Genomic DNA, 25,779 nt, shown 5'->3' with positions numbered 1-25,779 from the left:
CATATTTATCTTTACGAAATTTGTATAGAATACTGTGTGAGGAAATGCTATAATCTCCGAAGAAAATTTCTGAGATCGGACGACTATAACATATAGCTGCCACACAAACTAAACCATAAGCATCAAGTTTTCATATCAAAATTTTATTTATCTCTGAAGGGTATTACGACTTCGTCGCAACCGTTGTTATCGTTTTTTTCTTGTTTTGTTATTGTTTTTGTATTGCAGTTAATGTGCCTGCCTCAATTTACTTAGCCTAGCCTCCATTTAATATTAAACAAGCAAATTTTTGCATTTTCTGTTGACACTTTCTTGACATCTCTACAAGATTTTCGGCAACTCAAAGCTTGTCTTCGCTAAGCCTTTGTGTTGTTGCTGCTTTTGGCGACACTGCCTTTTCTTTTTTTATTATGCAATTATTGGCGCTGTATTGTGCCTGCACTTTGTCAACATACGAGCATACGCTTTGTGCTAACTATAATGCAGTTAAGTCTTTTGTGCGCCGAGTCTCTAAGAATGTGCCTCGAGTTGCATGTGTGGGGCAATCAAAATTTCCTTTTCTAACAACACAAAATGCAAAATAGGGGATCATATAAATTTTTTAATCACATTTGCTTTAATGTGACGCTAAGGAAATTGACTTAACGGTACATGTAATCGCTTTAGCAAAAGTTTGAGAATATCAAAGCGCTTTCTAATAAGCTTTCTAAAAAGCAAAACAAAGTGGAGGTTAATGAGGAGCGTGAACTGCATTATACAGTTATTATAATGTGAACTTTTTTTATAATGTGAACTTAAGACAGTGGCACTAAGTTTAAGAAAATTGGGTTGGTATTCGAATGTACCTATTCACAAAAGAACACCAAGTTCGTTCATATTTGATTGTATAAGGACTCGTTTCTTCATAACTCAACATTTAAACATCATCAGTTTCTATAAGCCGGATGCTCTAGAACACTGATCTTACCTATACGATATTTTATCACGGCTAAAAGCAGAGATAACGCTTAAGAAGATGAGTTACGGAAATCGAAAATTATCTCCAAATTCGAAAAGTTGAGAACTTATCAATTTTTGGAAATACGTTCTTATCAAATTATCAGAAAAATGATCCAAATCGAAAACTTCGAGAAGAAGCACAGAATATCACTAGAACTCTACATCAATTTTTGACGAATGACGAATATTGTTCTTATCACTTCCTATGATTTTTGGTTTCATAGAAAAATAGCGATACAAACTTTCCAACACAATTACCTTACGAAAACTTTCGAAGAAGAAGAAGCACAGAATATAGACTTTAAGCTTGACTAACCTCAAAAATTATTGTTTTCCAATTAACGAAATGGTTTTAATATGGCAATATGAGAGCATAATATGTTTCGAGCGATGCTTCTTCATCTTATTCTTCTACTATTCTCTCTTATTGTTCTACTACTTCTTCTCCTTCTTCCAGTTAAGTCATCAAAGTGCTTCTGGTGATCACCTGTAAAATAAAGCCTAATACGAAATATATAAGCAAGAGTATATTGTCTCTCTCTCGCTTTATATCTCTCGTATACATATATTCTTCCCTTATACCGCTGATTTAATAATGATGTTGAGAATGTCTAAAGAAAAATTCCTCGCAATATCTTCGAAATCGTACACGACGTCTATCGATATCTCAAAAAGTATTTATACTTCTTTTTCTTCAATCCATAAATTGACATTGTTTAATTGGTTAAAAAGCGAGACAAGTGAGCACCAGACGGTAGGCGTCCACACTAAGGCCATCACTAGGCCCTCCCGCGTGGTAACCAATTTAAGAGTTATCAAGAAACTTAGTGGATTTTGTGTAAAACTTTAATCTTTTTAAACTCAGCTGCTCAGTGTCTCTTGAGATCCGTCGAATTTATCCCACCTCATCCGGCTGAAGGCTGAGTATTCGAATATATAATGCTTCAGTATCTTATAAGCCTCCGCGCATATTTTTTCCCCATTTATTAAAGGTGTCTTGTTAAGAGTAGGTACACTTAACAGAGTTAATAGCTAATATCTAATACTAAGTATTGCTGCTAATTGCCGTTGGACTATCCCCTAGAATGTTTATGGACATGCTGCTCAGAAGCCTACTTGGGCCTTCTATTATGTTCACAATTTCGTCTTGAAAGACTGAATTGTAGTCAATTAGTTTGAAGCTACCTTCTATGTATGAATTACTACAGAAGAAGCCCGCTGCTGTTCTTTTTTCACTTTTTGATCTGTCAGTGACTATATAGATTTCACCGCCGGAACTATCAATCACAGAACCATTAGCGCAATCTTCCTTACTTGGAAATGAACACGTTTTGTTTAATTCCTCGTGGGTCTCCTTCTCTCGATCGCACTGCCATCTTAGCCTGAGTTCCTTAACAAGATCTATTATGATACCATGCCAAATAAATTTGCAATAATCATAAAAAAAGTGTTCATATAGATTATCAAAGATACTTAGGGGCTTTTATCTTCCTTTCATTACTCTTAAGACAATTAGAACTAATAATCAAAGTAGTACTTTTTTTTCTTCTGAAAACTGTGAAATATTTGTCAATGCAAAAGAATTGAATAACCCTTCATCGGAATTTCAGAGGTCTGAGCCTAACTACTGAGCTAAGTATATGAACAGTTTAAGTAGATTAGCCTTTCCTAAAAAACAAGTCTTCCCAACAAAGCAACCCTCTAAAACCAAACATAAGAAGTATGAAATTTTCTTGGAAATTTGGAATTTAAGCTTGATAAGCTCGAGATCAGGATATCTGGTAAATTTCGTACCGAATTCACCTAGCTAAGGTGATTGAAGTTTTGAAAATGGTTTCTTTGAAAGGTTCGAACAAGTGCCTCCAGAACTGTCTAAACAAAACATCAATAATCTATTTCTCATAAAGCAGTAAATGTAAACACCACATAGGATATTTTTGTGACCACTCTGTAAAGCCACATATGTATATTCAAAAAGACAAATAAAGTAAATCACTAAAAATAAATTCACCATTTGTAAATGTAACTTAAAATCCACCAACGCCAACCGATGCCTTCACAGCTAATTAAAAACTAATTAGAGCCTGACACAATGAAAATTGACAAATTGCAAATTATAAAGTTCACAAAAGCGAAAACCGCTTAAAATGCACTAAATTGGGCAAACAGTTCCCCAAAATATACACATCCCCACACACACATACACATGTACATTTGGGAACTTGCATGAGCGGCGCGTGAACGCAATGGACGCTGTCGAGTTTGCAACAAAACCGACAAAAGCGCCGCATGAAGTGTGTGTGCCATCGGCCCGTGGAAAGTTGCTGCTGCACAACCGCTGCTTGTGTCGCAAAGTAATGAGCGGCATGGAGAATGCGTGATTTCAAATGCAAATAGTAGCATAAAGGATCTGGCGAATAATTTTTGTCACAGCCACGCGAATGACAGTGCAAAGTAGTGAATCCCCAAATTCATTGTTTGCACAAATGGAATTTGAAATTTCATATACTTGCGAGTAGGTACATATTTACCGAGCAAATGGATGTGGTGGTTGCAAGTATTTACATGCCTAATGTGTACATAAGTGTATAAAAGTATAATGTAGTAAGAGGCGTTTAGTAGAAACTTTGCTTAAAGCATAGAGGGAGTTGGAGAGACGTACGAAGCAGTCGAGTGGTGATTATAAATTACTCAGGTCCAGGTTAGGTACAGAGAAATGAAAGAAGATAAATAAGGAGTGCTAAATTTGCAAAATAGACACTGAGGTGCTGAGGCCTCTGAAGTCTCCTATATAGTAGAACAAAATACTCATACCCGCCGAAGGGAAGCTTCATCAATACTCAGCCTAAAATTTATGATTGGAGTTTTTATTGGAAGACGTCTAATGAGATTACTGTTGGAAAATGAGCCAACTCCGAGAGGACATCTGGATTGTTACATATTAGTAGCCTTACTAACAAGATTCAATAATATTTTAGACAATTTTTGAGATCCATTATCTTCAAACTTTTACACACATCTCAAAAGACTCTTTTCCTATAAACAAAAATCTGAATAAAATGGTTCTAGTGAGCAAAAAGGTGTTGGTTGTGATCTAATCGGAGTTTTGTATGACCTCCTGAAAGGCGTCTTATCAAGCTATTCCGTTGACATTGGACGATTTTGTCGGCAATATTGAAAAAATAGAACCTCACATCGTTTTTTCTGAAATAATTTTGAAACTGATTTGAAAATAGTTAAAAATTAGACTGTAAGTATTTCGAAACCAGTTTGAATATTTTAGGAACTGTTTAGAAATTATTTCGGAGTTTTTTTTGTAGCTATGTCGGAACTATTCGGAAACTATGTTGAAAATTATTTCGGAGCTCTTTTGTAGTTATTTCAGAAAAATTCGGAAACCATATTTCTAACTGTTTTGAAACTAGTGCAGAACTATTTCAGAATAATTTAGAAACTCTTTTGGAATAATTTCGGTACTATTCGGAAGTTAGTATTTCGGCACGATTCGGAAACTATTTGCGCTTTAATATATTTTTTATTTCGTAACCATTTCGGAATAATATTGACACTAGTTCGGAAAATATTTGGTGCTCTTAGAAAACTATTTAAGTTTTGTTTTGGAATTATTTTCTAACCATTTTAGCGCTATTTGGGAACTATTCGGAAACTATTTGAGTTCTATTTTGAAAAATTTTCGTAAATTCCGTTTCCGAATAGTTCCCAAATAGCGCTAAAACTTTTAAATTTTTTTTTGAAAGTACTTCGGAACAATTTTGGTACAGTTTCGAAACTAATTCCGCACTATTTCTGAATCATTTTCAAACAAGTTCGAAATTTACAAGACCTTTTGGAAATTAGGTACAACCTGGTTATGAAATAGTTCAAGCCTGGTTCAGGACAGGTTATACACTACGAATTTCGAAAGTATTTTGAAACTTGTTCGAAATAATTTATGTAGTTATTGTCTATTTCGGAACTATTGCAAAACTATTTCGTTACTATTAGGGAATCTTTTAGAAACAATTATGGAATAACTCACTCTTTAGAGACCATTTAGGCTCTGATTTGTAATTTCGTAACTATTCGGACGCTAGTTCGGAATTATTCGAAATCTATTTGGGTTTTATTTTGGAAAATTTTCGTAACTATTTCGAAACTACTTCGGAACAATTTCGGTACAATTCCGAAACTAATGCCGCACAATCTTATTATTTCTAAACAAGTTCGAAATATTCAAGACCTTTTGGGAACTTATTACGACCTGGTTACGGACTAGTTGAAGCTCGGGACCGGTTACGAACTAGGTATTTGGAACAACTTTGAAACTATTTCGAAAAATTTTTGGCACTATTTCCGAAGTATTCGGAAACTACTTATGGTTTATTTCGGCACTGTTTGGAAACTAATTCTGAAATATTTAAAAAAATATTCCGAAACCATTCGACGCTACTTCCAAATGATTCCGAAACAAATTCTAAACATTCCGAAAATAATCGGAAACTATTCGGCACTACTTCGGAATGATTGCCGAAACCAATTCTAAACACTCCGAAAATATTCCGAAGCTGATTCGCGACACTTCGAAATTATTCAAAACATTCCGAAAACATTCAGAAACTATTCGGAACGATTCCGAAACCAATTCCGCACTCTTTCTGATTTATTTCCCAACGAGTTTGAAATATTCAAGGCCTTATAGGAACTAAATAGTTACGACGAAGTTACGAGCTATATAAAGGTTGGTTCGGACCTATAGCTTGGACTAAGGATTATAAGAAGATTTGTCAGAATTTAATCTGAACATGTTTTTGTTGCGGCATAACTCACTTCATATGAGCCAACTTAGGATTTACCTCACTGCATTTGTAATATGTCGCTATAACCTTGAGCCTTTCGTAGATTACAGATTCATTATGCATTTCATCCCAACATGCAGCAGTTTAGCATCTACAAAATTTAGTTTTAAATTAAACGTATTTATCCTTAAACGGTGAGCTACATTAACCACAAATAATTCATTCAACTAAATATCTCCAATTTAACTGGTTTCGAAGCAGTTTTCTTCTTTCTGGGCCACCTGGCTTCAGCTCTGAATTTGTATGCAGCCACTACACCTTCCAGGGGTGGGGGTAGAATGTTGCAAATTTGTACAACAACAATTTCCTACAAATAAGTATACTCTCAGGTATTTTCAGTGGAAATAAGCCAGCGCAAGATGCACACGAACGCACCCAAACACACTTGCAGCGTGCCACACGTCTTGCTCTGCATCAAATTATGTTCAGTTATTCATGGCTAAGCATTACAAATATTAACAACCAAATAAGAATGCATATGTGCAACAACAACAACAGAAATGCATTTTATATATTTACAAGTGCACGCGTAGCTATAAACAGTTGTACGCAAACAAAAGGATAATGTGGAAATTAATTTTCTGTAGCACATTAAATACAGCGCTGTGCCACTTAATGGTGACGCTTTTGAAATTCTTACTTACATACTTGTTTATATTTTGGTAACCCAATTATGTCTCTTCCAGAAATTCAGAGGATTTGGTAAAACCCCTGACTTGGATTTCCACCACAGCTGCCAAAGAGTCATTAAGTTGGGGTATTGGGAGACGTGCAATATATGCCGTCTCATCCGGCTTAAGGCTAGGCATCCGCATAGTTAATGTTCCAGCGTGTCAGCGTTCTCCGTCTATAGTACTTTGCTGTCAGTCGAATCCACATTAACAAATTTTTTAGAATGGCATCTTAGGGGTATTTGCCCTGTGATGACTGCTACAATGTTACTTAACTCCAGAGAGAAAGAGTTCTATGAGTAGTAGCCAAAGTAACTTTGTGTTATGCCCAGTGTTGCTTGTGTTCCAAGACCTGGGATGTTCCTCTTGGGTTCATTGCTTCAAACAACACTTGAAGGACCTGAATGGCCTGTGGCAGCTGAGGAGAATTGTGTCTACAGCTGCTCTCGAGCGGACCAGCTCGTCTACCCTTTCATTTCCTTCTATTCTTATATGTCTGGAATGACTGGGTAGCCAGATGATATTAACCGAGTTACCTACTGAAAGTTTCGATACTGCCTGCTTTCATAACCTAATGCAATGACGCTTAGATTACTGACTGTCAACTCAAAACCAGTTAGAAATGACTGCTACGAAGCCCAATTTAGGCTTGCCAGAGTTCGAAAGTACCAAAAATAATTTTGGATGACCGTGAAGTGAAGTTGTTCCAAATAGCAGACACCCTAAAGATTTCAACTGAGCGTATACATCATATCATTCGCGAATATTTAGGTATGAGAAAGCTCTGCGAGCTCACTTTTGACCAAAACCGACGAGTTGCTGATTCGGAGCAGTGCTGGGAGATGCTCAAGCGTAATAAGCGCGAGTTTTTGGTCGATATATGACAGCGGTTGAAGCATGGCTCCAACATTTCACTCCGAAGTCCAATCGACGGTCATTCGAATGGACTGCACCCGATGAACCCGATCTAAAGCTTATGAAAACGCAACAGTCGGCTGGCAGGGTTATGGCGTCTGTATATTGGGATGCGTATGGAATAATTTTTTTAGAATACCTTGAAAAATGAAGAACCATCAAGAGCGAATATTACATAGCATTATTGGACCGTGTCACAAGTCAGTGAAAACGATGGCGAAAATCCATGAATTAAGCTTCGAATTGCTGCCGGTGGATGCGGTATCCTCCACTTCTGACTTTGAGCGACTAATTTATGTTCTCAGATCTCAAAAGTTGGCTCGCTGGGAAGAAATTTTCGTCGAATGAAGAGGTGACTGAGGTCTATTTTGAAGCAAAGGCAAAATCGTACTACAAAAATGGTCTCGAAAAGTTGGAATTTTTTATTTTATTTTCCCTAAAACAATTTGTACATACTTATAGCTCACAAGCGCTTCTTATAATATCTATTTACATCTCGGTGTAAAGTTGCAATGACAATACGACGAAATACCGCTACAAAGCATTACAAAATTTAACAGTTATGTTCGAAGTAATTTCCCCTTCAGCACGTGAATTTACAAAAGTATTTCTAAACACACACACACACACACATGCACGAAATGGCTGTATAACAATGCAAACATGCTTCGTTTGTTGAGCTCCTTGCTAACTAATCTTTAAAATGCCATACCTGTGCGCCCACACCCCCGCTCCCCGCTGCCCGCTTGCTATTGTCGCTTGGTCCTCATACTCGCGCTCGTGCGAAGATTTGCTTGCTTAGCTTAACAATAAACCGAGGAAAATTAACTCGCAGCCCCCCATCCCCCTAGCAAAAGTAAACAGATGCAGCGAAGCAATGTTCGCTCCTCTCTCCCATCTTCCTCCCGCGTGTGTAATATTTACTGTGGATACTCGTGGGCATGTGTGTGTGTGTTTGCTGGTATTTCTAATGCATTCAGCACGCGCTCGTTTCTTCGAAAGCAGTGTCATCGCCATTTTGCTATTTTTTCTACGTTCCACACACACACACACACACACACATTTGCTGGAGGTTTATTATAACTTCGAAAATTATGCATAATGCATTATAAGTGAGCTGGAGCTTATTTCATTACAAATGCATGGCTGCTTGGCGGTGTGTGTGTGTGAGAAGTAGTGCATGTGTAATGAGGTTTACATACAATATTGTCATTTATATATACACGCTGGTGTTTGTCATATAGACATATGTGTGTGTGCGTGAATGCCAAGAATAAAGCTAAGTTTTCAATTATTTTTGTTGTATTTTGGGGTGTGCGAAATTCATTTGACGTCTATTTTTTAGCAAGAATGTGTGTATGTGAATTTATAGTTCCTTTTCTGTCATATCAATAGCTAAGGCTCTACTTCTAACTAATATATTGATTTTACCGAAAGGTTAAAGTGAAAAAGCTAGTACAGAGATTAGGCCAGTCTAGGATGTTTAATAAAATACATTCTGACAAAAAATATCCCGAAATTGAAATTACATTCCCCGGATAAAAGATATTTCAGACAAATGTATTTTGCTAAGTTGATAACAGTGTCCTTAATAACTGTGTCAAATATGACCGCGATCTGATAACCAGTTTGCTTACAGCAGTTGCTTAAGTCGGTATATCTCAGTAGTGCGCTACGATTTTTACAATGGCTGAAAGTATCCAAGAAAGAATTTGTCTCAGATTTTGTATTTCTAAACAAATTTCGTGTGCAGAATCATTGCGAATATTCGAAAAGCCTGCGATGCGTAAGAGTGGCACAAGCCTTCAAAGACGGTCGGAAATCAGTTCGTTGAATACATGCCTCGTTCTGGACGACCTTCGACCTCTTCAACTGAGGAAGATATTAAATAAGTAAAGGATATGCGTCTTGAAAATCGTCAAGCAAAAGTTAGAGAGATGGCAAGAGAGCCCAGCATCTCGAGTGAGTCCGTTCGAATAATTTTGGGTATAAAACGCGTTCTTGCTCGATACGTCCCAATAAAGCTGAATATTTTTCAAAAAGAGTACCTTAAAAAGGTCTTTTTAGACATGCTTGATTCCAGTTTTGTGGAGAGCATTATATCTGACGATGAGACACGGGTTTATGAGTTTGATATGCAAGCAAGACAGCAACCAAAAATACCACGCCAAAGCCGCTCAAAAAGCAAAGTGATACTCACTATTTTTTTTTCGAGATTCGTGATTTGGTGCATCATGAATTTATTCCGGTGGACAGACGGTCAATAAGGAGTTCTCTTTGGCCGTAGTGAGGCTTTGCGTGAGAACATCTGTTGAAAACGGTCGAAATTGTGGTAAACCGATTCATGGATTTTACACGATGATAAGGCAACCTGGCATCGGGCCACGATTGTGACAGAATTTAAAGCCAAAAGCGTAGTGAATGCCATCGACCAACCACCGCATTAACCCCAAATCTGGTCTTCGTGTGATTTTTTCTTGTTACCCAAACTGAAATTGCCGCTCCATGGAACCCGATTTCAATTTAACGAAGCGACAAAACAAAATTCACTGAAGTTGCTGAAGGCCATCACAAAAAGTGTTTCGAGGACTGGAAAAATAGTGAGATTACCTTGAAGGCGTATCAAAATGGCACATCAAGTGCTAATTGAGCCCAATAGGGCTGCACTCCTACCTTTGAAGGTGGAAAATAAATATATAATATTTAATAGTAATAATAATATTTTTTTGTCCAAAATATTGATTTTTATGGAATGATGAAGTGCAAGTATACGGTGAAAGATTCTGAAGAGGTTAGGCTAGTCCAAGAGGTTTTATTAAATATATTAGTTTTGCCCGCAATTCACTATAGCTCCTTAAAACTCTATTCAATTGCTATAATATAAAAAAAAAATCAAAACCTTTGAGTTAGTCAGCTTCTTCTGGCAAGTTTTTAAACTAGTTTTTTCCGAAACTGCATTTCATTGATTCCTATTCTACTCAGAATGCAGAATGTGATTGAAGAGCTCATCAAGGTCTTCAGCTCGATTTTTAAGGCTACTCTTGAAAGCTGCTGTTCTCGGTAAACTGAGAATGGTAAAAGAGAATCGACACCCTTTGGTGGACATCTTAGCTAACGGCAATCAGTTCTTCGAACACGTGGAGGTGGTTGTAGAGATGATTTGGCGCCGTATAGAACAGGACTGCTTTTCTTACTACCAAAAGAAATTTAGGATATGTATTACTCAAGTTTAGTATTTCTAAAACATCGGCCGCAATTTTAACGGGTGATTTTTGTTCAGTATTGTTTGGCGTTTCATCATGTAAAGACTTACACCTGAACAACGTTTACAAATTGTTCAACTTTATTATCAAATTCACGTTTTGTAAAAAATATGTGTCTCGCGCTTCGCTCAATTTATGGTCAACATTATCGGTCTACTGAGCGAACTATTCTGAGAGTGCACACAAAGACCGTGGAGAGTTAATTCGGTGCTGTTCGCAGCAACTCGAAATGATGTTTGGAACGACTTCTCGCGTTTTACATCGAGGCGCTACTTACAACACATCGCATCAATCATAGGTTAACTCACGTTTGGGCCTTTCGTTTGGCCACCACGATCATGTGGTATCACATCGTTAGACTTTTTTCTGTGGGGATATATAAAGTCGATAGCCTATACGAACAATAACGCTTTGATTCCGAACTTTTCGCAAAACATCATGGCATTCGCCAGTTACTAGTCGAAATCCACGAACGAGTCATCGAAAATTGAACTCAACGGATGACCTTTGTCACTTTAGTATCTGGTATGGTATTAAAAACTATTAATTTATACAATACTTTTATGGTAAAATATGTTCGTGTAATGGGCTTGTGGCTGCCGTGACTAAATCATAAGAATACGACCCTACGAGTGGAAACTTACAAGAGTTTTTCAGAATAGTCGATAATGCCTCACCTACAATCTACTCAATGTTTTGTCTTCAACTTAAGCTGTAACTAATTACTCAAACCCGTTAGCTTACCGTACTTCTGAAAACAAAGTTTATTGAAGTCGTATTATAGGAACTAGATGGCAAATTGAGAGGTCATCATATATTATTTTTCGTTTTTATATGAACTAATAATGCTTCGTTAGCACACAAGAAAGTGACTTTCTGTGGATGACGATTGGCCGGAGTAGTCTGTTTATTTTTTTCTTTCATTATCATACCTGAATACAATAGTCCGAAATTTGTCTCATTATTAAAGATGGTTTGATTAGTGTTTTGTAGGTTTGTCGCTCAAAACTCCAGAATTCTTAATTAACTACCAAGATTTTTGAACGTTATTTTCGGTGTAAGTCTTTGCTTGAGTATATTGAAAATTTTGAAAAATAGTTAATTTCCATGAACAAATTTATTTCTGGCTCTGGCTTATATGGTGGCAGTAGAACGCATTTCGAAAAAATTATGGTTTGTGCGGTTTAGGGGCAATGGTGACTCATGGTGTATATACGAATAGGAATAAAGAACTTCACTGATATCCCAAACTGTTTTTGTTTTATTTAAAAAAACTTTTGTAGCGCTCTTACCCCGACCTTTAAATTGAGGCCACTGACTTTGAATTTCGGTAGTAAATTTTAATAATTTCGACTCGTTGTTAGATCGTATATCTTTTCATGATGAAATGACTAACCTCACTGCAGTGAAATGTCAAAAGAGCGGAAAAAATATGGCGTCGTTTGCTGTCTCTATTAGTCTACTTTCGTAGTGCCGTATTGAAAAACCCTATATACTACCGACGGCTCCAAGATAGATTGGATCTACCAAACTCAGATAGGATCTTCCAACTGAAAGTACTAGGCAGAAAGAAGGCCTGTGGAGTTCTACTGAATAACTACAGGAGCATACAGAGAGCTATCATATACATAGATAGCCAGGCGGCATTGTTAACCTTGTTGCCGCCAAAGATAAACTCCAGCGTGGGCAACAAATGTTAGAAGGCTTCAAGCTCACTGGAAGGTTAACTCTACTTTTCCATAATTTGTTCATAAGGTGGATTCCTGATTATAGGAACATTTTTGGCAAAAAAGGCAGACAAGTTGACTCCTCTCTAAACGAGTCTGAGTCGCTGGAAATGATAAAGAGGGGAGCGAAATACGCAAAATATGACAAAACAACTACATAAAATCTATTAAATAGATTCAGAAAGGGTATTTAAATACATACAGCTACAATAATGGGTAGTTGGCCATTTGGATATTTGTTGTTAAAATCTGAATGGGGGAAATTTTTTTCTTGTAAAAATAAAAAGAGAAAGAACTGGACTAGATGAACTTTTCACATAAATTTTGAGGTTATGTGAAAAAATTTTGTGCACAAAAGTTATAGATCTTTTCATTACCCAAAACTTTGTCCTACAATTTTTTTCTGTAGAACTTTTAGTTTTGCCGGAAATCGACATAAGTCATTCTTAACCTTTAAAAACTAAATCATTCCCCTCTTCTTCCTTTTCCCCAACTTAGATCGTTTTTTCCTTATTGCTTGTTATTTATATTTCATTTTCAATAGATTTCAGCCACTATAATTTTTTTTTTTTAACTATCTTGTTCTATAAAGGCATAGACCCCGCTTAAGTCGGAAGCATTATCTACCTTGGTCTAAAAGAACTTCAACAAAATGCGCCTAAGTGTAGGCATAATATACGAATGCAATTCTTACTGACAAATAAAAAAACTAATTAATTAAATGCGCAAAATTAATTATGCGCAATGTCACCAAAAATACGCAACAATGTTGCAAGTACATAATATATGTCATATGTGTGCGTGTATGCGTGCGTAAATGCAACTAATGATAGATGAGCTGAACAAAAGATTGAAATTTAATCACACAAATCGATTACAACAAAAAAAACTCAACTCATGAAAACTAGTGGAATAATATTGAATTTGCAACACAGACAAAAAAACAAAAAAATATGAAAAAAAATTTCATAAACATTTGCATGTGTATGTGTGTGTGCGCGCTTGGAAATACGCTCGATTGCATTTAATGAGCCCGATTGGTAAATACAAGTGTACATTAATTAAATACTAATTAATTGACATTAAGCGAGCAACGCGCACAACCTCAAACCAAAGGGGAGGGCCAACTCAGCACACGAGAGAACAAAAGGTGAAAGCAAAACAAAGGTGTTATTGCAAAAAAATAACAAAAAAAATGCTAGAAATACCAAATAATGGTTAGCGAATGGCAAAACGGAAAAAAAAAACAACAACAACCACAGGGCGCGAGCCACGACCGTTGGACCTATCAACTCGATTGTACACTGCACCTCTTTGGCAGCCACCACAAATGCATCTAATTGACGCCAAATTGACGTAAGCGACGCTTTACAATAGCAACAACAACGCCAGCAGCGCTGCACTGCACTTGCTCATGCTGATTTATGCGCAACAGTCCGCCTGGTGGCGCTACAGCCTAGTTGTGTGTATGGTAATTGTATGAGTGTATGCATATGTGTGTATGTAAATATGTATGTGTGCTGCATCAGCGATAAGCTGAAAAAAACTGCTGTGTGACATAAACATGGGCGCGCAACATGTGACTTGTTGTCCTAGTTTTCATGCCGGATATTGCTCGACATGGCATGTAGTGCGCATAACACAAAAGCGCTTGAGTGAGCGTGAACAATGAGTTGCTACTCAAAAGTTGGAGGAGAACGCACGTTTTGGATTTTAGAGAGTGTAAAATTTGTAGAAGAGAGAAGAAAATGTGAGTAAAAAACAAGAGCTTTTAAAAGCTTTTTAAGTCGGTAAAAAGCTTTTGGCGGTGAAAAGCTTTTTATATTGGTAAAAAGCTTTTGAAGTCGGTGAAAAACTTCAAAGCTTTAAAGTTTAACATAAGGTGATGGTTATTGCTTTTGATTTTTGCTTTAAACTTTTTGGTTTGACGCTTCATATATTTGAAGGTTTTGCTGTTAAAGCTATGTTTGGAGCACAAATAATTAACGGCATAGATATATATTAAGTTAAAGTAACGAGAGTAAATTGGTTTTTGGAAAGAATTATATTTATAGCTTTCTCTTTACACTTTTGTACTTCTTAAGGAATACTTATAACTTAGACCAAAAAAGCTTAAATAGCACTTTCGTTTCATTTTAAAATATAAACAACCCTTTTACTACACAATAAAGTGCCAGAAGCCGGTAGCCATCATGACTTGACCTGTAAAATGACCTCATTAAAAATTTAAAATGTTTCAACTTTATGAAAAATAAAAATTCTCTTCGCAAGCTTTAGGTTTTCATTCATATCTACACGCAACTATTAGCTTAGCAGCAAAGTAACTATGTTTCAATAAAAGCTTATGCATATACAGACGTCCGTTTGAAAACTTTCGAAAGGGACACATGTCATAGATGCTTCGAGAAATTGTTATATAAAAGCTTGGCGCAATATGCTTTATAAAAAGAAAAGCTCTGTGGATTTGAGAAAAAAATTACAAATGCCATTAGTAATTTCTTCAATATTAGCTAAATACTCCAATATAAAAGCTTATTTATTATAAGCTACATATATGTATGTAACAAATTTGAAAGCTTTTGAATGCAAACAAATTCGTGAACCCAAGTGTAATGCTAACATTATTTCTAGGGAACATATTAAATGTATGTACAAATAAAAGCTTTGTGGAATGTGCTGATGAGCTTTTCATTGAAAAGCTACAATTCTTCCATTTTAAAAGGAAACTTGGATAAGAGTATAACTTTGTAACACTTAAGTGTATGACTTTTGTATCAGCTCACTTAGGACTACAGAGAATAACCCAGTCAGCTTTTCAATATGGTATAATTATGACAACGATAATAATGTTTAATTTTTTTCTGACTAATTTAGTAACATATCGGTTAGTATGTATGTTATAGGTGGTTAAAATTACTTAGAACCCATAAAAGCTTTCCAAAGAAAGCTTTTGAATGTTTAAATTAAAAGGTAATTGTTTCCTGGCTTTTATATCAGCGTATAACTATAACCGGTTATAGTAGTAAAAATTTAACTGCAGATTTTTATATATCCCCGAAAGCTTTTAAAAAAGCTTAAAGCTTTTGCATTTTAATTTATTGTATTTAAACCTTTTTTATGGGTCCGCGTATAATTATAAATTTTCGTAGCAATGTGTAATCCTAAAAGCTTTTAAGAAAGCTTAAAGCTTTTCCTTATTCATTTTATTATAAATGAAGATTAAGTTTTTAATGGGTCCGCGTATAATTGTAAACTTTCATAGCAATGTGTAACCTAAAAGCTTTTAAGAAAGCTTAAAGCTTTCGCTTTTTTGTTATTTTATTAAGTTCATGTTAATAGTGTGAATAAAAATTTAAAAGCTTCAAAAGCTTCTCAATACATCTTCGGAGCTTTTCGTTGAATTTATTTCAGTTAAACTTTTTTTCTCAGTGTACATTCCCTTATTTGATGTTTGTGATTTAATAAAATGTTTTAAAATATATTTTTATTGTATTTATTGTATAAGAGAATATGTAGTAGTATATTTTAAAGAGCTTAGTAATAAAATTTGTGTACTTACAGTTATTTTGCATGTCTAATTTGGTTTGGTAGTTTGTAATTATTGTTCGTACGGTCGAAGTTCGAGAATATACACAAAACAAATCAAAACAACAAACATGAAATTAGATTCTTAAAGTCACATTGATAGGAATTTTGTGTTTTTTGTATTTTTTTTTTTCTTTAAGTAAATCTAATTTAACTAAATTAGCTTAAGAGAGGATGGTGGGGTAGAGTAGTGGGCACGAGTGTATGTTAATAGAGTGCATTTTGGGTTTTAGAAAAGCTAAACTTTTTACAATCTTTTTTTTTGTTTGGTTTCGAAAGTGGTTGTGAGTTACAGTTAGTGAATAAAGGCGCGTGTTCTGGGAAAACAGCTAGATTTTTAATGAGTGAAAAACTAAAATTATTACAAAAATTTCACTTAACTACTTTTGTGGTGGTGGCAACTATGAGGGATTACATATGAATGAAGTTTAAGTGACTGCACAATTAATTACAAAATGACTGAATAATGATTACTTCGTTTGACAAATAACAGTATAATACAGAAACGCATTAATGTTATGTAAGACAATGTAGCAAAATGTAACGCAACATAACACAACATAACGCAACGTATCCAGACGTAACGTGGAACGCTTTCTACATTGAAAATTTTTGCTTTCTCGCTAACGGTATTATTATGTACTGTTTATGGTTGAATATATTTTGATATAATATTTTGTTTCTAATCTGAGTGCGATTTTGTTTATTATTACTATTTTTTTTTTGAATAAGTATTTCGCATTTTGTTAAATGCCAACTGACCGTGAAACGAAAGTGTACATTTTGAGGATGAACACCCACAAAGCAAACAGACATATGAGTTCGGTATTTATTTGCAATTATTTATTATTCTTTATTTTATTTCTCTTAATATTTTAATTTTTGTAGTATTTTTTATTTTTTATAAATATTCTTATTTATTATTATTTTTATACATTTATGATTAAACATTTAAAATATCTTATTACATTTTTTATACATTTTAGTTTTTATTCATAAACTTAATTATATTTGAATTTAAATTTTCTTCGATATTCATTTCATATTATCGGGTGATGCAAGTAGAGGTATTTTTTCAATAGCCTTTAACAGAACACTCCTGAGTTATGTCAAGCTGTCATGTTATTTTTGTTCAGTATTGTTTGGCATTTTATCATGGAAAGACTTACGCCTGAACAACGTTTACAAATCGTTCAACTTTATTACGAAAATCTACGATCTGTAAAGAACGTATTACGCCCCACTTATGGTCAACATAATCGGCCTACTGAGGCTACTATGCACAACACCATCACGCATCTTGAGTCCCGACATTCATTATTGGATAATATTCAACCGAAGAAACCGTAGCTGAGAGTGCACACAAATACGGTGGAAAGTCGATTCAACACCGTTAGCAGCTACTCGTACTAATGCATGGAATATCTTGGTGCAGTTTACGTCGAGATCTTAAATTGAAAGCGTACAAAATACAGGTTGTGCCAGAAAAGAAGCCGCTCGCCCTTCCTGAGCGATGTTGCTTTGCTTATGGTATGTTCCAAAAAGATCCGACGTTTGTTCAGTGAAGTGATTTCTGACTTAATGGGTATAAAAGCAAGCAAAACTCCCGCATTTGGGATGAAGAGCAAGTTGAAGATATTCAAGAGCTACCATTTCATCCAGAAAAAACAACGGCTTGTGAGCCGGTGGAATCATCGCTCCATATTTCTTCAAAAATGATGCCAGTGAGAACGTAACCGTCAATGTCGACTATTATCGCGCCAAGATAACCAACAATTTGCGCCTGCAATTGAATCGCGTGATCTCGAATTCGCGAAAAGCGACTTTAAAATGTGCAATCGGACTAAAATTATTCAAGACTTCAGAGACCAAGTAAGTGGACCGCACTTCATATTGCGAAACTTTAATCAAGCACACCGGATTGATAGGAGTATACTGTGCCTGCTTGTCAAAGATGTGCTGAATCAGATGGATAAATCAGTTTAACATTTTTTGTTTTCCTTATTTCCTTCCCTTATTGCCTTATAAAATCAGATGAAAACTTGCTTTAGACCCCATATAATTAATATGGGGATTTTCAAACATTCAATCGACTTTACTCTTTTATGTCAATCAAAGACATTCTTTTCTCTTAATAATATTGGAAAAATCGGCTCAATACTACCCCTATCTCCTATGGGTTTATAGCGTATGGTCATAAGCAAGATATCTTATCAAAATTAATTGAACGTGTAATTTTGGATATATTATAGTTTAATGCCGAAAATTTGTGAATTTGGATGGATTTGGAAAATGTGGGAATTCGGAATTGGCTTTGATTCTTGACAACTGCAAGAATATGAAATGCCATTTCTTATTTATTTTTAATTTTTTTATAAAGCTTAATTTTTTTAATTAATTTATTGTTAATTAATTTAAATTTAATTATTTATTTTAATTTTTCAATTAAAATTAATTAATTTAATTTTTTAGTTAAACTTTTTTTATTTATTTATTTTTTTTTTTTTATAATTATAAATTCCAATTATTTTATAATAATCAATTTTTATTGTTTTTTTATATTTTAGTATACAATTGTAGAATAACTATTATTTTTGGAACTTTTTTTGTTTTATTTAATTATTTTCTAAGAATTACTATTTTATTACTATAATTATGTTTTTATTATTGTAATTGCTTTTATTATATCATAATTTCTTTTATTTAAACCATATGTCCGTAGCTAATGTGGGCGCAAGTTCGGAAGGGTTTGGTTGTCGGCAGCCAAAGACTAAGTTGGTGCTCTACAGATGCATACACATATATAATATAATACAGTTTTTATATATTAAATCATTTCTATATTTTTTATTGTTGTTTTACAAGTACTCGCTAAGTACTTGGCTCGAATGCGTAAGACATATTCTTTTCTTTCTTCTTTTCATATCTTCTTGGTCTTTATGTAATAATATAATTCAAAGTTTAATAATGGAAAAAAGTCAAAGCCAACACAGGGGTAGCAGTAGAAGAGAAGAGCGCTTAAGACGTTCGTATACACATATATATATATTTAAAAATAGTAATAAGAATCATAACGGAATTGAAAAAATCGAAATTTGCTTCCTAATTAGCATTAGTCTTATACGAAAAATCAACTAAAACTTCGCACTTACCCATGTCATCGATGAGGGGCGCCATGCGCAGCGTCACGCCGACCAACATGAGGCACATGACCAGCAGCAGACACGCTGTCACAACGATTGTGCAGCGCGCCCGCTGCGACAGGTCATCGGGATCGACGACCTTTGCGCCGACAAATGAAGGCGGGTAAAGAAGAAGAGAGTAAGGAGAGAGAAAAAAGAAGAAAAAGGCAAAATTTTCTTTTTAGTTTTTATTTATTGTTAATTTTTTATTTGCCTCTCTATACCTTGACAATGCGCGTTTCCAGATCCTGCACTAGGATTTTTGGTTTTTTATGTCGACGTCGCTTTTTGTGGCGATGATGGCTGGAAAGAGAGAGAAATATAGTTTATATATATTTATATAGCGGTGGAGTTTTATATAATATTTGTAACTCGGTCTTAAATCTATTCATAAACTTACATTATAACTAAATGCCCTAAAATCTTCAAACAAGAAGTATCTACAAAATTTCAATACTCTAAAGATTGAATCTGAACTCATCAGTTCATACCTTAAATAGTAGAAATTTTACTCTAGTTTTAAAACGCATCAACATTCATATGTCTTCGAGAAGAGTCAAAACCTTTTTTTGGTTTCCCAATGTTTAATCTCAAATTAATACCGAAACTATCCAACAGCTTCGTATAATATATATTGCCTCAACCTTCATCACCCAAACCCTATTTTATTACAGTCCTTCGTTTTCCACAACATCTTCATTGACTATCATATTTTTAACTTCCATTTTATGCCAAATTTTGGGCTTCCTCACGAACCTCCAACGAATAAAGGTCAATAATTATAACAATTGCTCGAAATTATGTATTTTTTTTCGTTTAATACGATGTCTCTTTAAACTTCGGAATCTCTAGCTAAACTTACTCCCTTTGCGCTTTAAGTTTTCAAACTAACTACCAGTTTTGGTAGGTGATGAGGTAGAAACCTTGTAACCTACGGATAACTCATTAGACAAGATTTGTGGAATCGAAAGTATCGAGTTCGGCAGATCATATAAGACTGAAGGTTAGTTGCGCAAGTTATTTAACTCCTGACGTTATTTTTAACTTAAAAAAATCGTATTTGTATTCGTTTGCTTTTTGAGGAGCTACAAATACGTTTGTGGTCCAGTAAAACGAAGTACATTATTCTTGCATTCAATTGAGGGTTTTATTAAGCCCCGAAGCTAACCACTAATAAGTGATTGTTTTCTTCGGACGGTCCAACATCTGAGAGTACAGTTCCGAATTACGAGAGGGGCAACTTATAGCGTATGATTCCCTGCCAATTCTACCCTTCCTGACCTTCAATTGCGGCATGTACGCTGTTTATGCCAGCTCACCGCTATTCGAATATGGTCTTTTTCATTTAATGTTGACGTAAGTTAACCACTTTTGAACTCCAGGCACTGTCCTCTTGAGATAGGCCAGATAGCTATCAAAAAGCAAAATATACAATGCTTTATATTACAGCAGAAGCATATGAAAGAGGGAAGGGACTCTTCATCCAACAAATAAAGGCCTTAAGTAAAAAGACATCACTACATATTCATTCGAAGAACAACAAAAGGCGTAAACTTCACAAAGGAGTTCAAAATTACCCTCGGCAGTTGGGCGAATGGAGTAACTCTATGCTTAACACACTGCTAAGAGATAGTACTATCACATGGTACCTAACCTACCATACCTAAAGGATGTTTCCAAGCATTTCCTTGCTGAAGCTTTTTCTGCAAATAAATAAAATAAGTCTCCAATGCAACTATCGCAATGAAAGTATTGTCATTTTCAGCAATAGTCAAGCGGCACTTAAAGCGATCTCAGCTTGCTTTTGTTACAAAAATGCTTAGAAGGCTGAATAGCCTAGCAGTTTGCAATGTGGAATCAGGCCCGTAGATCTATATTTCCGAATAGGGAACACATCGTCGCGATAGTATGCAACAGGATCCAGAAATTTATCAGGGAGACCAAAACTTTTCAAGCCTCTAGGCACAGGTTATTTTCTAAGGCAAGAATTTAATCTCTGACGAAATTGTTCAGATCGAATTACTATAGCATATAGCTTCCATATAAACTGAACACATAGTTACTAAAAGAAATGCACCTGTGAAGGGTATACTAGGTGCAGCCGAAGTTAAGCTTTTTTCTTGTTTTTAATTTTCATTGAGGCCTCATTTTCGCTCCATTACTTTTGATATAATATATTTTTCATATGAGAAAACTTTGAAAATACTCAACAATTACCGTTAACACGATCTGAAATAATTGTTTGATTCACCCTACAGCATTCAAACAATACGCTTGTCCATAACAAAAGCAGAGCGCAGAGTGAATTTTCACTAAATTACCCATTAATATGAATCGTGAACAGTTCAATTCGCATTCGATAGTTGTGCGCTCACATATTTGAAAATAATGCAAGTGCCGCAAGCGCACACGAGCGCGAAAAGTGCAGTTTTGTTCAAATACAGGGTGGTCATGATGCATTTTTTTGTATTTTTACACTATTTTTGTAATTTTTAAAAGCGAAGATGGGTGAGTGCAGTTTTTAGTACGTAAAAAGTGAACAATGTTAAGAGTTTTCGAAAGAGTTGATACTTTTTACAATTTAAAATTTTTTTAATTTTTTATTTTTATTGTTTTTAATTTTTTTTTAGATTTTTTTATTTTTTTTTTTTTTTAGATTTTTTATTTTTTTTAGTTTATTTTTTTTAAACTATTTTTTTGATTCTTTCAATTTTAAAAATTTTTTTTTTTTATAAATTTTTTATAATTCTTTTTTTAATTCTTTACATTTTTTAATATTTTATATGTTTTTAGAATTCTTTTTAATTTAATTTTTTTTTATATTATATTTTTTTTATTTTTCGTTATGAATAAAGAACACCGTTTACTATTATTTTAATTCTTTCTCAAATTTAGAACAAAAAAATATTTTTTCATTTAGAAGTCTGCTTCTGAACCACCCATTATGCCCGCGTTCCAACCAACTTGTCAGCTCGCAATTTCCACGAAATTCGATAGCGCCATTTCGCACAGCTCAGCATGCGCCTGCGGAACACAATAAACAAACAAAGCCGCATGCAACAACAACAACAGCAGCTTTTTTCGCAGAATTTTCCATGCCACCGAAGAATCGAGCGAGCAGGTCGAGCTGAGTGCAAATGGCTTTAATAAAGCAGCTGAACAGTCAAGAGCCTACCGCCAACTGCACTACATCAGCAAGTATATGCCCTTGCCATTCTTCCTCGAGAAGCTTCACACGCATTCACCATGCCCACGCCAGCGCCAGCGCGACACGCGCGCCAGCTTACTGAACTCTTTGGCACACCTTGACCCAAATTTCAGACGAAGCATAATTAAAGCACAAAACATGCTGGCAGCCTCAACAGCAATCAACGGCAGTGCGCCGAAAGCCGGAGGTAGGCAGGCGGGTGGCTCATCAGAGGGCTTGCGTGTGCGGCTGCAGGGCGCACAGGGTGCAGACCGGCAGTCAGCTGTTGAATTGTTTGCATAGTTCAGCAGACAGTGATACAGTTGGTGCTCCTCACCTTGTTGTTGTTGTCGCCAAGCGGCGAAATTTTCCAATCAAAAAAGAACTGGAGATAAACTCATATACATATATTTGAGTCGGCTCGTGTAATCCTTATGAAGGCGCTTGGCAAACGTTCCCACGCCTTTGTATGTGGAAGAACCAAGCGCATCTCGATTTCATGGCAACACAAGTAATAATTGCAGCGCCGCTTCGCAAATTGACGTCCCAAAGTGGCAAGTAAGCATTCAATGGCCGCGCGATGATTTGCAAATATCCAGCACCCTGGCGATGCCAACGCCTTGCAATGCTGGTTTTCTTGTTTCGTCCTCTTTTTGCTTGCCATTCGTAATCTTAATTGCTGTGCCACACTTTTTTTTGTGCCGACACTATTCTATTGTTCTCAAGTTCCCACAGTTGCTTTGCCGCAACCATCAATTTTCACTTGATATTCCCGGCATACACAATCCTTCGTTCGTTATCCTCTTCTCTTCCACCCTGCCGTGCTTTTGGCTGCTACGAATTGTTTGGAATTAATTGGTAAAGCTTTCTCAGTGCGCTTATGCATGTGCTGGTCGGCGGCGCGGTGGCGGGGGCGGTGTCAGAAGATCAGCCTCAACGAAATTATCTCGCCGACAGCGGGCGTACATTGAACGGCCCTAATTACAAACGGTTCAGTTGGCTGCGTTGCTTGGCTGGGCGGGTCGCATGAACTACAGCCGTTGGGCGAAAAAATAAGTGGATAGTGAATGGACTCTCCAAGATATTAACGGAAGACCAACAGAAGGGCTAACTGACCAGTTAAGCAATATACAATTTATGGTGACTGTCAATTTAACAGAAATATCGAACCCTTTGGCCTCTTCTGTGTGGTCTCAGCAATTTTCGACACGTTTACGGTAACGTAAGCGCGATTTGGAGGTTAAAGTCAGCTTCTATATGAGCTTCCGATTATTACTCAGATCGCCTTTAGAGTTCTTAGATAGATAGATTACTAATAATACCACTTGGACAGCTGATGAACAGAACTCATAGGTATAGGATAGAAAATATCGTCGCATATGGACAAAACGCTTAGATCCTGTAAAAAATTTATTGAAGTGCCTCATATCAATTCCAGCAAATTCGCTAGGTTCGTATAGCGACCGAGATGCTTCAACCTTAGTGTGACGTAAACTGGACAGTAGGGGAGAAAGTGGATAGATGTGTCCACCACAACTTCCTCTAGGCAACTTTGAAAAAGTTCCGTTCTCCAAAATCTAGAAGTTCAGTTTTATGGTCCAATCTTGGCCAGAAGGCATTCCAAGACTTGCAACCGAATGTACGATACGTTCACATGCTAATTGGTCTACACGTGCCCCTTCTAGCGAGTTCATCGGCTTTACAGTTTCCGGCCATTCCGCTGTGACCAGGCATCTAGAAAAGTTGAATATGGATTTAGCTTGATGTGTTTGCTAGTGAGATTGAGAGCTCCCAATAGGAGACTTCTCCGCCAACCATGTGTCGTGAGCTCCGATCCATCCAAGAAGAAGCTCACCGCGTCTCTTTTCTAGCGGCCCCGCCCCACTCACATATTCCTCGGTGGTATATGCGCTGTTATCAAGAATGCAGTCAAAGTGCGAGAGGTTTTCGGAATGTCCCGCTTTGGGACTCTTACAACAAGTTTGAACAATTATGCTGGACGAGTTTGTGAAGCTTAATTCGGCCTTACGAGTTTTCGAGAGAAAGTATCTGCGGAAGATTTTGCGCATTGCCAACGGCGAATACCACAGTCGATGGAACGATGAATTGTTCAACGACATTGACATAGTTCAGTGAATTAGAAGACAGCGGATACGCTGGCTAGGTCATGATGTCCGAATGGTTGAAACTACTCCAGCTCTGAGAGTATTTGACGCAGTACGGGCCGGGGGAAACAGTGGAAGAGGAAGACCTCCACTCCGTCGGAAAGACGAGATGGAGAGGGACCTGGCTTTACTTTGAATCTCCAATTGGCGCCCAACATTGAAAAGGAAGGACGACTGGCGCGCTGTTGTAAGCTCGGCTATAATCGCGTAAGTGGTGTCCACGCCAATAAAGAAGAAGAAGAAGCATAATTCGTATTCAACTTCATAAATCGATTACTTTTCTTTGATGGAGGGACGTATACTAACTTTACTATAAAGGAACGGGTTTCACTACTTCATCTAAATCATGGAGAATCGACCGAATCATAACTGATCTAATCTGCAAGTTTCTTCAAATTTATGTTTGGAAATCTATCGATTTGATGGAAAGTTTTTCAGAGTTTAAGACCTAAAAGGGAAACAAAAAAATGTGTTTTTTTTTCGATTCATTTCACCATTACATTATTAAAGGACTTCGCGATCTTTCAGTGACCAGCTTTTAGTGATTGTTGAAATCCTCTTTTTCGAAACAGGAGACCTCAGCTAGAATTTGTAACATCATCCTCACAAAGTTGAATTTTTTTTAAATTCTTAAGCTCCTGAAAGCTAACTAGAGTTTCTAAAGAAAAAAATTTTATATTCTATTGGTCTGTCTGTATGCTGTATTCTTCTTCGCTTCGACTTCATAGTTTATTAATTAAACCATTGTCTTGGGCATTTGAGCTCAGCTGTCTATTAACTTCAGCGCAGTTTCTTCAGCACACTCATCGTCGACGCTGTTTACACACATTTAAGCAACAATTTATTCTACATATTTCAAATGTGCTTAAACACTTTGTGTGGCTATGCCTTACTTACCGATGTTTTCGATGTCGGCGATGGCTGCTTGGAACTATTTCTTCAAGGTCGTCATTTTTATCGGACTCCGTTTGGATTTGCATATCGTAAGGGAAGTTATCATTGTACTGAAATTGGCTGCAGTTAACGGGAAAATTAATTAGAATTTTTGAAAGAGAATTCGAAATTATTTTAAATTAGATATGATATATGGACTTACAGTGGCTCATTAGGCGGCATACTAAGTATGCAGTGTTGCAATCCGCTTGGTGTTGGATAAACCAAAACCGGATCTGAACATCTGTGGTAACGTTCTGGTTGAGACATTAACAATAATATCGATTATTAAGGCT

General features: G+C 36.1%; 1 protein-coding gene across 1 annotated transcript in view; it reads right to left on the bottom strand.

Annotated features, from left to right (window-relative positions):
• The window catches only part of LOC126757301 (uncharacterized), a 427,179-nt gene that overhangs the window by 316,958 nt on the left and 84,442 nt on the right, over positions 1-25,779 (bottom strand). The window contains exons 3-6 of the mRNA XM_050471088.1: positions 25,647-25,740; positions 25,448-25,564; positions 19,423-19,501; positions 19,169-19,298 (exon numbers count right to left, since the gene is read on the bottom strand). Coding sequence (XP_050327045.1) covers positions 19,169-19,298; positions 19,423-19,501; positions 25,448-25,564; positions 25,647-25,740 — 420 coding nt within the window. The remainder of the gene's footprint in view (positions 1-19,168; positions 19,299-19,422; positions 19,502-25,447; positions 25,565-25,646; positions 25,741-25,779) is intronic.

The sequence above is a fragment of the Bactrocera neohumeralis genome, chromosome 4 (assembly GCF_024586455.1).
Source record: "Bactrocera neohumeralis isolate Rockhampton chromosome 4, APGP_CSIRO_Bneo_wtdbg2-racon-allhic-juicebox.fasta_v2, whole genome shotgun sequence".
Lineage (NCBI taxonomy): Eukaryota > Metazoa > Arthropoda > Insecta > Diptera > Tephritidae > Bactrocera > Bactrocera neohumeralis.
The sequence above is the reverse complement of the archived record's forward strand: the minus strand, read 5'-3'. Positions and strand labels throughout refer to the sequence as shown.